Raw genomic sequence first — 16,436 nt, 5'->3', positions numbered from 1 at the left:
TTTCTGGGCTGGGAATATCCCCTGGAGAAGGGAATGGCAACCCACTTCAGTATTCTTGCCTGGAGAATTCCATGGGCAGAGGAGCCTGGCAAGCTACAGTCCATGGGATTCCTAAGAGTCAGACATGACTGAGCGACTAACACTCTCGAACTAGATGGGCACCATAAATCTTGAACTAGATGGCCACCATGGTGCTTTCTAAGGTTCTACTATTTCATAATAAGTGAAGATATGATATTTTTCATCTCATGGTAAGAAATTATTGCCTAATAATTTTATTTAATCAACACATAGCTACTATGTTGTATAATAGTGCCTACTATATATAGGCGCTCCTCTAAGAATACAGAAGAGAAAAATGCCCAAAAGCTTTGTCGAGATAGACCTTAAGCCATGTGGGAGGCAAAAGACAATAAATGAAACAAGTAAATCATACAGTGTAAGAGAAGGTGATAAGTACTAAATACAATAACAGAGAAATTAGAGATTTTGAACAAGGTCTGGGAAGCTTCCATGAAAAGCCAACATATGAAAAAAGATACATTAATTTCATCAAAAATTTTACAATAATTTTATTATGAAATCCATTGAAAAATGTGGTACCCTCAACCAAGTCTTGTGACCCAAATAATGTTCCAAATAATGCAATCTCATCAGAGAATGTTATGGACTGAACTGTGTCCCTCCCACAATTCAACGTTAAAGTTCTAAGCTTTAGTTCCTCAGAATGTGACTCTATTTGTGAGGTGATTAAGCCAGATGAGATCAATGAAATGGGTCCTGACCCAAAATGACTGGTGTATTTATGAGAAAAGGAGATTAAGACACAGCCATGTACAGAGGGAAGACCATGTGAAAACATAGGGAGAAGGCACTGTCTGCAAGCTAAGGAGAGAGGCCTCAGAAGAAACTAAACTTGCTCACACCTGGATCTCAGACTTCCGCCTCCAGAATTGTGAGACAATACATTTCTGTTGGTTAAGCCACCCAGTCTATGGTGCTTTGTTACAGCACCTCTAACAAATCAACACAGAGAATACTGTGGAATTTTCCAGGCAAGAATATTGGAGCAGGCTGCCATTTCCTTCTCCAGGGGATCTTCCCAACCCAGGGATCAAAAACGCATCTTCTTCTGTCTCCTGCATTGGCAGGCAGGTTCTATACCAGCTGAGTCACCAGGGAAGCCACTGTAGTATATTAACCCAGTCTAAATACTAAGTTTAGGATAATTGAAGATTGCAAAGCCATTTTTACAGCAACTCAGACTTCTTTAAAAACTTTATATTTAGACTATATATGTAGATTTCAGTTTTTCTATGTCTATCATTGTGAAGATCCTCTTCCCTGGAAGAAAGGCTATGACAAACCTAGACAGCATTTAAAAAGCAGAGCCATCATTTTGCCAACAAAAGTTCAGATAGTCGAAGCTATGGTTTTTCCAGTAGTTATGTACAGATGAGAAAGTTGGACTATAAAAAGGCTGAGCACCAAAGAACTGATGCTTTCAAATTGTGGTGCTGGATAAGACTCTTGAGAGTCCCTTGGACTGCAAGGAGATCAAACCAGTCAATCCTAAAGGAAATCAACCCTGAATATTCACTGGAAGGACTGATGCTTAAGCTGAAGCTCCAATACTTTGGCCACCTGATGTGAAGAGCCGACTCATTGGAAAAGACCCTGATGCTGGGAAAGATTCAGGGCAGGAAGAGAAGGAGGTGATAGAGGATGAGATGGTTGGATGGAATCATCAACTCACTGGACATGAGTTTGAGAAAACTCTAGGAGATAGTAAAGGACAGGGAGGCTGGGTATGCTGCAGTCCATGGGATCACAGTCAGACTCGACTTAGTAACTGAACAACAACAACAAACCTTGTACCATTAAACTGCACTGAAAATCTTGAACCTAATGGTTACCTGGGAGTAACCATGGGAGAAAAGTGGAGAAATAACTCAAGGAAAAAATGAAAAGACGGAGCCACAGCAAAAACAACGCCCAGATGTGGATATGACTGGTGATGGAAGTAAACTCTGATGCTGTAAAGAGTGGCACTGCATAGGAACCTGAAATGTTAGGTCCATGAATCAAGGTAAATTAGAAGTGGTCAGACAGGAGATGGCAAGAGTGTACATCGACATTTTAGGAATCAGTGAACTAAAATGGACTAGAATGGGCAAATTTAATTCAGATGACCATTATATCTACTAATGTGGGCAAGAATCCCTTAGAAGAAATGGAGTAGCCCTCATAGTCAACAAAAGAGTCTGAAATGCAGTACCTGGGTACTGCTCAAAAATGACAGAATGATCTCTTTTCATTTCCAAGGCAAACCATACAGTATAACAGTAATCGAAGCCTATGCCCTGACCAGTAATGCTGAAGAAGCTGAAGTTGAATGGTTCTATGAAGACCTACAAGACCTTATAGAATTAACACCCTAAAAAGATGTCCTTTTCTTCATAAGGGACTGTGACGCAAAAGTAGGAAGTTGAGACCTGGAATGACAGGCAAATTTGGCCTTGGAGTACAAAATGAAGCAGGGTAAATGCTAACAGAGTTTTGCCAAGAGAACGCACTGGTCACAGCAAACACCCTCTTCCAACAACACAAGATATGGACATCACTGGATGGTCAATACTGAAATCAGATTGATTACATTCTTTGCAGCCAAAGATGGAGATGCTCTATACAGTCAGCAAAAACAAGACCAGGAGGTGACTGTGGCTCAGATTGTGAACTCCTTATTGCCAAATTCACACACAAATTGAAGAAAGTAGGAAAAACCACTAGACCATTCAGGTATGACCTAAATCAAATCTCTTACGATTATACAGTAGAAGTGACAGATTCAAGGGATTAGATCTGATAGACCGACTGCCTGAAGAACTATGGACAGAAGATCATGACATTGTACAGGAGGCAGTGATCAACACCACCCCCATGAAAAAGAAATGCATAAAGGCAAAATGGTTGTCTGAGGAGGTTTTACAAATAGCTGAGAAAAGAAAAGAAGCTAAAGGCAAAGGAGAAAAGGAAAGATACACCAATTTTTATGCAGAGTTCCAAAGAATAGCAAAGAGAGATAAGAAAGCCTTCCTCAGTGATCAATGCAAAGAAATAGAGGAAAACAACAGAATGGGAAAGACTAGAGATCTCTTCAAAAAAATTAGAGATACCAAGGGAACATTTCATGCAAAGATGAGCACAGTAAAGGACGGAAATGGTATGGACCTAACAGAAGCAGAAGATATTAAGAAGAGGTGGCAAGAATACACAGAAGAACTACAAAAAAGATCTTCATGACTGAGATAACCACGATGTTGCGATCATTCACCTAGAGCCAGACATTCTCGAATGCGAAGTCAAGTGGGCCTTAGGAGTCATCACGACAAACAAAGCTAGTGCAGGTGATTAAATTCCAGTTGAGCTATTTCAAATCCTAAAAGATGATGCTGTGAAAGTGCTGCACTCAATATGCCAGCAAATTTGGAAAAACTCAGCAGTGGCCACAGGACTGGAAAAGATCAGTTTTCATTCCAATTCCAAAGAAAGGCAATTCAAAAGAATGCTAAAACTACCGCACAGTTGCCCTCATTTCACACGCTAGCAAAGTAATGTTCAAAATTCTCCAAGCCAGGCTGGAACAGTACATGAACCATAAACTTTCAGATGTTCAAGCTGGATTTATAAAAAGCAGAAGAACTAGAGATCAAATCGCCAATATCCGTTGAATCACAGAAAAAGCAAGAGAATTAAAAAAAAAACTTCTGCTTTATTGATTATACATTAGTTTTAGAGATAAAATTAAGTCAATGAAAATACTTACAGGTCCTGTTAATTTAGATGCTCTCTCAAATTCTTCACCCTCTTCCATTAGTGCTTCTTCAGTCCCAGGTAAAGAATCTATTTTCATAAAAAGAATGAATAAGTTAGAAAAAAAGGAATAAGTTGGAGTCACATATTGCTTAATATATGAACTTCTCTATGTTTATATATAATTTTTATACATAAATCATAAACTCTCAGATATATAAACTTATCATGAGAAGGATATGAAAGTAACTGAACAGGATGTTGAAAAATCATAGTATTTGAGATTTAAAATAGTGTGTAGAGTGCTTTTTATTTAGCGTACAATGTATGCAAACCTTTAGCATTTCTAATTTGCAAGCTTGCATGCTCAGTTGCTTCAGTCATGTCCACCTTTTTGCAACCCTATGGACTGTAGCCTGCCAGGTTCCTCTGTCCATGGGATTCTCCATGCAAGAACACTGGAGTGGATTGCCATGTGCACCTCCAGGGGATCTTCCCAACTCAGAGTCTGAACCCGCGTCTCTTTCATCACCTGAACTGGCAGGCAGGTTCTTTACCACTATCACTACCTGGGAGAAGAGTACTTATTATTAAATGATGGTTAGTATTCCATTTTAATGTATCAAGGAACAAGTTGATATTATTTGCTTGACTAGATTGATGAGTGGGTATGTAATGACTTTCAAATATGTGAATAAAAAGATGGTAAACTTTTCCATATGTATGCTAAATTAAATTAATTATAACAACGAAGATTTCTACAGGCTCTAGAGAATTCTTCAATAGAGATAGATACATAGAGCATCTAGAAATAGCTTGTGCTTTAATACCTTCCATTCAAATAAAAAAATCAGTTATAAGGAGGCTATTTTAAATCACTGGAAGCTTTAAACATTGATTGATTATTAATATTTTAAAGAGCCATATACATCCTTAAAGAAGGCTTTCCTTCACATTCACACACACAAGTGGAGACAGATTTTTTTTGTTTCATAAAATGTGTGCTCTGAGAAGAAAATCAGAGCCTTAAATCCTCTGAGTCCTTAATGGCCAGTCAAGACCAGAGAGACAATGGAAAGCTTAGCACAAATCTATAATCACAATTTTTAAATCATGGAGCTCTAGCTCCAATTCAGAATTTTATATTCAAGCAAAAAAATCAGGATAAATGATGAGAATTATACCACATTAAAAATATTAATCCATTAATGAAGGAAACTTGACTCCATATCTATTAAAACCCTGTCATAAATGTGACGATAGATTCTTTACTTTAAAATGCATAAATTAGCATAATTTAAGTCCCCCAAGACTGAATTATATTCTGCTGAACTGTGATCAAATGTTACTGTAATTTTAGTATTCACTCGGTATTTTTTCCATTTTATTATATGTTGAAATTGTTATTTGTGTGGAATATTGACAATAATATTAAAATGTCCTACCCTACATCATAAAGCAAATTATTACATTTACAGAAGAAAACTTGCTAGGATTTTTATAGTTGGAAATACTATATGCCAGGCTTTTTACTAGGAGCTGTTAAAACAAGTTGAGCAACAATTCCAGAAAAATAAACGACCTGATAAAAAAATATGGGCCAAAGAACTAAACGGACATTTCTCCAAAGAAGACATACAGATGGCTAACAAACACATGAAAAGATGCTCAACATCACTCATTATCAGAGAAATGCAAATCAAAACCACAATGAGATACCATCTCACGCCAAATCAGAATGGCTGCTATCAAAAAGTCTACAAACAATACATGCTGGAGAGGGTGTGGAGAAAAGGGAACCCTCTTACACTGTTGGTGGGAATGCAAACTAGTACAGCCACTATGGAGAACAGTGTGGAGATTCCTTAAAAAACTGGAAATAGAACTGCCATAGTACCCAGCAATCCCACTGCTGGGCATACACACTGAGGAAACCAGAATTGAAAGAGACATGTGTACCCCAATGTTCATCGCAGCACTGTTTACAATAGCCAGGACATGGAAGCAATCTAGATGTCCATCAGCAGACGTATGGATAAGAAAGCTGTGGTACATATACACAATGGGGTATTACTCAGCCATTAAAAAGAATACATTTGAATCAGTTCTAATGAGGTGGATGAAACTGGAGCCTATTATACAGAGTGAAATAAGCCAGAAAGAAAAATACCAATACAGTATACTAATGCATATATATGGACTTTAGAAAGATGGTAAAGATGATCCTATATGCGAGACAGCAAAAGAGACACAGATGTAAAGAAGAGACTTTTGGACTCTGTGGGAGAAGGTGAGGGTGGGATGATTTGAGAGAATAGCATTGAAACATGTATATTATCATATGTGAAATAGATCACCAGTCCAGGTTCGATGCATGAGACAGCGTGCTCAGGGCTGATGCATTGGGATGACCCTGAGGGATGGGATAGGGAGGGAGGTGGGAGGGGGGTTCAGGATGGGGAACACATGTACACCCATGGCTGATTCATGTCCATGTATGGCAAAAACCACTACAATACTGTAAAGTAATTAGCCTCCAATTAAAACAAATAAATTAATTTTTTAAAAAAGAATATGAAGATTTGCTAAAACAACAACAACAAAAAAACCATGGAACAACTCAATAATGGACAAATAGTTCAATGGGCATAACAGAATTTTTAGGTCCAAACCCATAAGAGCTTAGTTTTTGATAAAACGGTACCACAAATTTATGTTGAAAGAACAGACAATACAGAGATGGTGATGACTCACTCTACAAAGAAAAATAAAATATGATCTCTATTTAACCTCAAATACAGTGACAGACTCAAAATGAATCAGAGAAATAAATGTGGAAGATAAGATTATCAAGTTAACAGAAGACAATGTAAAGGAAAAATTTTTGTTATTTAGAGGTAAAACCTAAATAGATTAGGAACAACAGAGGGTGTATGCCACCGCCATTCTCATTCACCATTGCTTATAAGGTTTCACTGTATACAAAAAGAAATAAAACGATCAGTATGAAAGTTTGAAAAGAAAAAAAACGCAATTTGAGCAAGATAATCTCCTATGGCTCTCTTTCTTGGCGTTTACTTGAACACCTTCACACAATATGGATTTCTAAAAAAATAACAATTAACATTTGTAAAAGGCTTGGCAATGGTTTTCCATTTTGTTCTGTTCTTGTTTTAGTTCAGTTCTTCCTGGTTATTGGTGCAATTTAGTGAGATCTACAGTGTGGTGAGGTGTGAAGTGCGCCAGAATATTTGAAAATTTACATATCCATCATATTTACATATCTGACCATATTTACATATCCAACCATATTTATAGTTGCTAAGTAGAAAGGATCCTTCTAAACAGCCCAAATCTAGTAGCACCCCACTCCAGTACTCTTGCCTGGAAAATCCCATGGATGGAGGAGCCTGGTGGGCTACAGTCCATGGAGTCGCTAAGAGTCAGATACGATTGAGTGACTTCACTTTGACTTTTCACTTTCATGTACTGGAGAAGGAAATGGCAACCTACTCCAGTGTTCTTGCCTGGAGAATCCCAGGGATGGAGGAGCCTGGTGGGCTGCTGTCTATGGGGTCGCACAGAGTTGGACACGATTTAGTGATAGAATAGCAGCATAATAAGCTACTTGGAACAATAAATATTGTGAAAACAGGATGGACCTAGAGACTGTCATACAGAGTGAAGTAAGTCAGAAACAGAAAAACAAACTTTGTATATTAACACATATACATAGGATCTAGAAAAACAGTATAGCTGATCTTATTTGTGAAGCAGAAATAGAGACAAAGACATAGAAAACAAATGTATGGACACCTGTGCATGTTAAGGGTGGCACGGGATGAATTGGGAGATTGTATTGACATATATACACTATTGATACTATGTATAAAATAGATAACTAATGAGAACCTACTGTATAGAACAGGGAACTCTACTCACTGTTCTGTGGTGATCTAAATAAGAAGGAAATCCAAAAAAAGAGGGGAAATATGTATAGATACATATAACTGATTCATTCTGCTGTACAGCAGAAACTAACACAACATTAAAAACCAACTATACTCTAATTTAAAAAAAAAAAACACCTTAGTGTTTAATGCTTGGAGAGGTGCACTTCATTTTTAAAGTGCTCTGAGTACACTGCTTATTATCAACTATTGGCGGGCACATACATGTAACTATGTTGCTCTGTCGATTCCAGAGCAATTTTTTCTAAGTATTAATTTAAATGATTTTCAAAATACAAGCTATGAATTGTTTGAGCTTTCCTGAATCACATGGAAAGAAAAATGATGTCTATTCCAGAGCATTATTTCTAACTATTAATATAAATGATTTTCAAAATACAAGCTATGAATTTTTTGAGCTTTTTTGAAATCACATGGAAAGTAAAATGAGTCTCTAAATTTGTCAAATGTTAGTTTATTTCCTCATTTGAGAGAAGAAACTGAAGAACAGAAAGATAAAGTAATTTTGTCAAAATCTAACAGTCTCTGGCACCACTTGTACTTGAAACTTAGCCCCTGTGGTCGATGGGGGCTGCCGGTAAGAACCTAGAGATCTGTAGGGTTTGTCAATGATGTTTAACTTCATTTAATGATTTCCTGTCATTATTTATACTTTTGCTGTTTGTGTCACAACAGGTTTTTTTAAAGCACAAAGTTACACCTGCTCATAGAAATATTTGTTTATTGAGCCAAGTTCAATGTGGATGCATAGTTGACATAAAAATCACATTAGCACTTTGGATCTAGCGAGCTGAATAACTTAAGTAGAAAAGAATGTACTGAACCAGACGGCATATTTTGGAATTTGTTGATTAGGTCTCTAACATCTGAATGTGAAGAATGCAGGATATAAGAAGTTCAAGGAAGGAGCTTAAGCTTAATGAATACCTTTTTTCCCCAGTGAATGCAAGTAACTATAATCAACATATTACTGATTTCCTTGCTTAATTTTCTAAAAAAATTTAAGTCCCAACAATACTCAGTTATAATGTAAATGTGACTGTTGAAGGATATATTATCTGTAGATCAGCGGATTGGAGTAGTTTTGATACAATTCAAAAGTATGTGTGTGTGTGTGTGTGTGTGTGTGTGTGTGTGTGTGTGTGTGTGTGTGCTCAGTCGCTCAGTCAGCCAGTTCTTTGCAACCTCTGGACTGTGGCCCACCAGGCTCCTCTGTTCATGGAATTTTCCAGGCAAGAATATTGAAGTGGGTTGCCATTTCCTTCTCCATATCTATATATACATGTGTGTGTGTGTGTGTATATATATATAATGGGCCAGTAGTTAATACTGGTTTGCATCTAGTTTTATATTGAGCATGGTAGAGAACACAAGAAACTCTCAAGAAGCATATAATACAATTGATGAGAGAACAAACACACAAGAAGTAATTCAAGAACAATTAGGGGCTGGAAGCAAGAAAACATTTAAGTTTTGCTGTTGCCATGTCCTGGCTATTGTAGATAGTGTTGCAATGAACATTGGGGTGCATGTGTCTTTTTGAATTATGATTTTCTCTGGGTATATGCCCACTAGTGGGATTGCTGGGTCATATGGTAGTTCTATTTTTAGTTTTATAAGGAACCTCCACTCTGTTCTCCATAGTGATTGTATCAATTTGCATTCCCACCAACAGTACAAGAGTATTCCCTTTTCTTCACATTCTCTCCAGAATTTATTGTTTATTTTTTGTAGATTTTTTTGGACAATTTATTTTAGATTTTTGATGATGGCCATTCTGACTGGTGTGAGATGATACCTCACTGTAATTTTGATTTGCATTTCTCTAATAATTAGTGATGCTGAACCATCTTTTCATGTGTCTGTTTGTCAACTGTATGTCTTCTATAATCACAACATGGAAGCAACCTAAATGTCCATCGACAGAGGAATGGATGAAGTTGTGAAATATATATATATTTATATATAATATAAAATAGACTATTACTCAGTTATAAAAGGAACAAAATTAGGTCATTTCTTAAGACATGGATGGACATAGAGACTGTCATACAGAGTGAAGTAAGTCAGAAAAACATATATTAATGCATATATGTGGAATCTGAAAAAACTGGTATAGACGGTCTTATTTACAAAGCAGAAATAGAGACATAGAGGTAAAGAACAAAAGTATGGATAACCAGGGGAAAGGGGGATGGGATGAATTACGAGATTGGGATTGACATATATGCACTATTCAAAAAAGAAAAAAGAAGAAAACATTGCTTGTGGACTGGACTTCAGAGAGACTTGACATCATCTTAGTACACAGAATCTGAATAGGCAGATGAAAAGAGACAGAAGTTTCTATGAGTCAAAGAAGAATGGCTTAAGTAAATGGACACTTGTAAGAAGAGCAAAGAGGAGAAACCAGGTTGACTCTAAAAACTAATGGAGTGTCCACTAATGGCCAACTCGGGGCCCCTAAGTTGCTAGTGACACAGTGCACACCTTTCACTGTCAAGTATTAATGTCTGTCATGAGAGGGTTTCATTTTATCAGCACTAGGAAAGAGCTGAGTGTGTAGAAACTATTGCCTTCTTTTTAGTATTGTGCTACACTGGCCCTGGTTTATGTTCCTATGATACCTTATTTTTTAACATTGATTTACATGTTTTTAATATGTGACATATAAAAAGTATATTTAAAATATACATGCAAAATAATATATATGTTACAAAGCACAATGATAAAATAAACACCCCAAATCCACCACCTGACTTAAGAATTAGAACATTTCTAATAACCTTCATATACCTATGAATTCCTTCCTAATCCCATCTCTTTTCTTCCCCTACCCCTGAGAATAGTCACCATTTCAAGTTTTTCGTTCCCTTCTTTCAGTATAATTGTACCACTCAAAGTATGTTTTCCTAAAGAGTATACTACTTAGATTTATTAGTTTTGAGCCTTAGAAAAATGACATTCTATGACTGCTTTTGTTCAATCAATATTATGTTTTTTTATAGACAAATTTTATTTTATTGAGATATGTATTTTTACAAGTCCTTTTTTTAAACAAATATGATGCTTTTAAGATTCATTCAGTTGTGAGTTGCAACCTACTTACACAAGATTGGAAGGCCCAAATGCCACTTCAAATGGGTGGCTTGAAGTCAGTGTTTATATTATATTTATATCATGGAAACCAGCAATCTCTACAAACCAGGGCTTTTGATTTTCAGACAGTTGTTAACATTTACCAGCATACCACTTATATCATCCATCCTGAGTGTAGCTGACATGCATTCAGTTTCCCACAGTATAACAATTCCACAGTTTATCCATTTTCCGGTCTACCATCATACTAACAAATTTGCTTACATTTCATGGTACATGAGACTTGCTTTCTAACATATTTATCCAGAAGTGAAGTCTCTGGGCTTCACTCAGATTTTAGGATAAAGGAAAACTATTTCCAAAATTGTTTATGCCCCAGCTGTTGTATGATTTTCTTTTTGTGTCTGTCTTCCCCAGCACTTGATTTTGTCAGATTTCTCAGTGTCACACAAAAAGTCATAAAACAGCATCTGTCAAGGGCCTTACTTTTCCTTGGTTACTAGAGTAAAACATTTTTCATATGCTCATTGGCCATTTGTGTTTCCTCTTCTGTGAAATATCTATTGCTTATTTTTCTATTGGTTTGCTGATTTTTTGTTTATTAAATTATAGATATACTTTACATTTTTTGAATATTAATCTTTGATCAGTGACAAATATAGTTTCCTATTTTGTAGCATATCAACCTCTTTTTTTCCTGCCATTTTTTGATGAATAAGAATTCTTAACACTCTATAATTGAGCTTTTTTTAATGTTTAGGAATTTTTGCATCTTGTTTAAGATGTCCTTCTCTAGTCAGGTGTAAGGAAAATGTTTTCCCATGGTTTCTCTTCTAATTATTACAACTGAATGTATGGACTGCTTCCTGCTAGAACAATGAATAATGAAACAGTAATATACCTTACATGCCACTGTAGTGGCATTACATGTACTTATATATTCAGCAAACATCTTGAACTGCCCTGGCATGAACTTAATATGCTAAGCCAAGGAGCTTGAATTTTGTTCTATAGAAAATAGAATAAAAAATAAATAAATTTTATTTTTTATTTAAATAAATAAATAAAATTTATGTTTAGAAATATAATGAACCGAATGGGGTGAGATTGTACAAGGAAAGTCTATTTATAGAGCTCAACACTAGATGGAGAAGGGCAAAGGCATAGACTAGGCAGTCTTGGGGGAAACGAGACTGGCTTGGTGACAATGACATGATTTGAGTTCAATTTAATATAGGGCTGAGAGAGGTGAAAGTAAATCAAGTCTGACATTGACATTTCTGCCCAGAAGACTGAAAGGATCCTCAAAATGAGAATGGTAGTAGGTGATGTAAGTTCCAAAACCAAGTTGGAATTAGTGACAAACTCTGAGAGTAGAAAATGTAGTCACCCTGTACCTTAAACAAGCACAGGAATTAAGAGGCTGCTTCTCACACTTCTTTTTCTCCTTTGCCCTTAACTTCCTGACACACAAAACCTGCAGGAGTGGTGGGCAGATGACTGATAGCTATGGTGATTTGGTGTAAGCAAAGATGCTTGGTTTAGTTTTCTTTTTAAAGACATCTTTAAGTGACACTAAAATCACAATATATCTTGTTGGATTTAAAACTCACCCAAAGACTCTGGGACTATTTCATCTGGAGATTGAAGTATTTGCGAAGTCTCTTCTGTCCTTTCTGCCAGGTTGTCTCCTTGAAGCCTAAATGATGAAAAACAGTTATTGAAATCTCCAGTAATGCTGACTTGTGAAATGTGAGCTATGTGTTATCAGGAAAATGACTATGAACTTCTAAATTCTAAAACCAGGCATGCTTCTTCCAAGTAGAAATAAAGCTTTACTGAAATCCTTGTCATATAGTGTTTTTACTTTTCTGACCTTTAAGGAAAAGGCTTTCATCTTTTCTCCTGTATCCATGGGAAGATTAGTCTAGGTAGAAGCTGCTTTTCTTCTTAGTCTGACTGAGGAAGGTTTATAAGTAAATGTTTTCACGGACACTGCAATGGGGAAGTGAGTGGAAGAAAAGCAAGCATCCGACATAGCGTGCTCACCTGACTTCTGGGTCCAGGGGCCTGAGAAGGTTTCCATGGTTACACAGAGGCTCATCAAATACAGTTTTCCAAATCAATAAAATCTGAGCTTAATGACCTGCAGGTCAAAATCTGTTTCATCAGGAGGCATGAAGATTCAATACGTGGATGGCCCAGGGTTCTCAAAGACACTGGGTCTTCAGGAGAGGAAGATTGCATGGGGACTTTCGTGACAATAGATTTCTGAGCTTCTATATCCTCACCTCTGTAGTGAGGTTAGTCTGGGCTTAGTTATACTGTGAAAGCACTCTATCAAAAGAGGTAGAGCTCATCAATAAACGTGGGAACTCTGACCTAAGTAAGCAGAATAAGCTCTGCTAACATTGGAGGACAGTATATCAAATAATCCAGAGGTTGGAGGTGTCTGCCAGTGCCCTTACTTTTTTCTTGCATTTCCTGATGGTGAGTACCCTCATAGAGTATTAATGAAAACATGACATATACTATTAATATTTTAAAAAATGCAAACTCAAATACAATCCATAACTGTATCAGAATTTTTCATAGTTAAAATCTTCAACTCTTTTATATCTTTATTTGTATATATCCGACTGGAATCCAATAATGTATATGCATGACTCTCTTTCCTTTTGTATAAGTATAAATATTGTACATTATATTTTTATTGTTACAATAATAAATTTTAAACATTTGTGTATGTATTATACATTTATTGGTGGTGGTGGTGGTTAGTGGCTCAGTCATGTCTGACTCTTTTGTGATCCCACAGACTATAGCCCTTGAGGCTCCTCTGTCCATGGAATTCTCCAGGCAAGAATACTAGAGTGGGTTGCCATTCCCTTCTCCAGGGCATCTTCCCAACCCAGGGATGGGGACCGAACCCACGTCTCCTGCATTGGCAGGTGAATTCTTTACCACTGAGCCACCTGAAAAGCCCCATGATACATTTATATTTACATATTATCTTCTATACACAAAGTCACTATATTATATAAGCTAGTTAAATAATTGTCAAGAGTAATTTGCTCATAGTCATATAAAACTTTTCAGTCAAAAATCTTACACTTCTAATTAAGTTTTAATTTTTACTCTAAAGAAAAAAGCATCATTTAAGTGACTGATTTAGCTACATACTTCTCAAATCTTCCCAGCTCTTTCTTTTTAGTTTGTTTACTTCTAATAATTGGGGTAAATATTTTACTCATCGGCAACATCAAATATTCTTTCTTCATCAAAATTATCAAAGAGAGAATGTATGTAGGTATACAAGACATTGAAGTGTGTAAATAAAGATAACTATTAAAAATTGACAATCAGTTCCAACACATTTGGGTATTTACCATTAGGTTAAAAACCTAAATGAGGACACCCCTCTCAGTCCAGTGGTTATGACGGCACACTTCCAACACAGAGGACATGGGTTCAATCCCTGGTTGGGGAACTAAGATGGTATACCTAAATGGAAAATAAATCTCCAATAAAGGTAGAATGAAACAAGAAATCAAACCTAAGTTGCAATTTCTTTTTATTCATTGCAAGTTTCAATAAAAACAAATACTTGTTTAGTATTTATCAGTATGCTCAATAACAACCCAAATGTTTTGGCAATGTAAAGAAATAGGAACTGTCCTTGATTTCATGGAGTTCTCAGTTTAGCTGAGTTGAAAAGAAAAATGGCCAGGATAACCACCAACAAATTGGGTGGCCTTGAAGCTGCCTCATCGTTGTCCAAACTGTGCCCTCCAGACACCTTTGGAGTTGAATTTGCCGTGACTTGGCATCAACCCATTGAAGAATGCCTCTGAGCCCCGCTATCCTTGAGTGGTCTGCCAATGTTTCCCAAGCTGAAATCCACACAGCACTACTTCTGTAAGAGCTTAATAGGTGCTATGCAAACAAGGGTTGTGTGGGCAAGTCCGGGAAATACAGTTGCAATAAAAGTTAAATCACTTTTTTTTACATTACAAGAGTTGTACTCAAACCCTCAGACATTTTCTCTTTGCTTTCTGAAACTCTCCTTCCATATTAAGCACTCTTCTATATTCTCAGCCTCTAAACACAATGTTTCTTGCTCCTCCTGTCATAAAGAAAGCCCTTTTCTCATCTAAGAATACGACATCCCTTTTTCCTCTAAGAATATTATAGTACCTCCTCTTCAAAGGAGGCTGTGTAGTCCCTCAACCTCAGCTAACAGAGGAGTATAAAGATTAACCTGTTTTCTCTCTGCCTGGGAAGACTTTGATCAGGTTCAAAATTTTCTTCTTCAACTCAAGTGTCACTATTATCTTAAATGAAATTTGTGTTCACGTATATGTACTGACTAATGTCAAAGTCCCTCAATCTCAAATCTGGAGTCTTTCTTTCCATTTCACCTTCCCCAACCCAAGGACAGATAATTCAATTGCTTTGTCAGAAATCTTAAAATCTAGTATTCTGTTCTCTGATAACAAACTCACTTCCTTTAGGTGCTTTCACAAACTCATCTTTCTTATTTATTTAGTTTTGACTGCACTGGGTCTTTGCTGCAGGGGGTAGGCTTTCTCTAATTGCTGCTCACAGGCTTAGTCGCTCCACAGCATGTGGGAACTTAGTTTCCTGACCAGGTATTGAACCTGCGTCCCCCATGTTGAACGATAGATTCTTAACCACTGGGCCACCAGGGAAGTTCCTCAACTTCCTCTTCAATCAAATACATATCTTCATCTTCTCTCAGTTCTCTCTGGGTTTTGCTCCTCTCCTGATTTCCTTCCTGCCCTACTCAGATGGGACCTATTGTCCCCTCAATCCCCATGCACCCACATCTTTTAGTCATTACTGCCAACCAGACCCTAATCCTGTATTAACCTGTCATTTTCGTTTACATAGGAGCTGAAAACTACTGGTAAGTATTATGACACTCGGACTGATGAGTACAAACAAATCAATAGTTCTCAACTTTAAACTTCAACTTGTTGGTAGTTTTTCTTCCATTCCTTTCAAAGTCTTCAAAAATATCACCTCTCTTTGTGTCCAAAAAATTATGTAATCAAAAATAAAGACCTTCTACTCCCACTCACACAGCACCTGCAGAAGTATCTTTACCCTGACCTGTATTCACCACCTTCTGAATTCACAAAGGGTGACAGACCCTATTCCCTGTCCAAGGCTTAGATCATCCATGAGGCTGGTGATTTGGGTCCCATCATCTCATCTGCCTCTTGGATCTTCATTTATTTTACTCACCACCGCTCATTCTATTCATCTCTATGGCTCATTTCCCACAGCACAGAAATAAGCTCACTTCTCTTCCAACCTTAAAAAACAAACAAAACAACATCCCTCCCATAATTATCTAAAACATCTACCTATTGCTTTTTCTAGCTCATTATTCTTTGAGTCAAACTCCTTAAAAATGCTTCCATCAGTGCCTTTTTAAAAAAATCAAAGTATAACATAAGACATCCTATTAGTCTCGAGTGTACATTATAGTGATTATATATATGTACACATAAATATATTTATCAG

The 16,436-nt window shown here is 36.7% G+C and overlaps 1 protein-coding gene across 1 annotated transcript in view; it reads right to left on the bottom strand.

Annotated features, from left to right (window-relative positions):
• C14H8orf34 (chromosome 14 C8orf34 homolog) overlaps window positions 1-16,436 on the bottom strand; it is a 337,954-nt gene that overhangs the window by 69,997 nt on the left and 251,521 nt on the right. The window contains exons 9-10 of the mRNA XM_052651574.1: window positions 12,497-12,582; window positions 3,827-3,903 (exon numbers count right to left, since the gene is read on the bottom strand). Coding sequence (XP_052507534.1) covers window positions 3,827-3,903; window positions 12,497-12,582 — 163 coding nt within the window. The remainder of the gene's footprint in view (window positions 1-3,826; window positions 3,904-12,496; window positions 12,583-16,436) is intronic.

Source organism: Budorcas taxicolor, chromosome 14 (assembly GCF_023091745.1).
Source record: "Budorcas taxicolor isolate Tak-1 chromosome 14, Takin1.1, whole genome shotgun sequence".
Classification (NCBI taxonomy): Eukaryota; Metazoa; Chordata; class Mammalia; order Artiodactyla; family Bovidae; genus Budorcas; species Budorcas taxicolor.
This window is presented reverse-complemented; position numbering and strand designations above follow the sequence as displayed.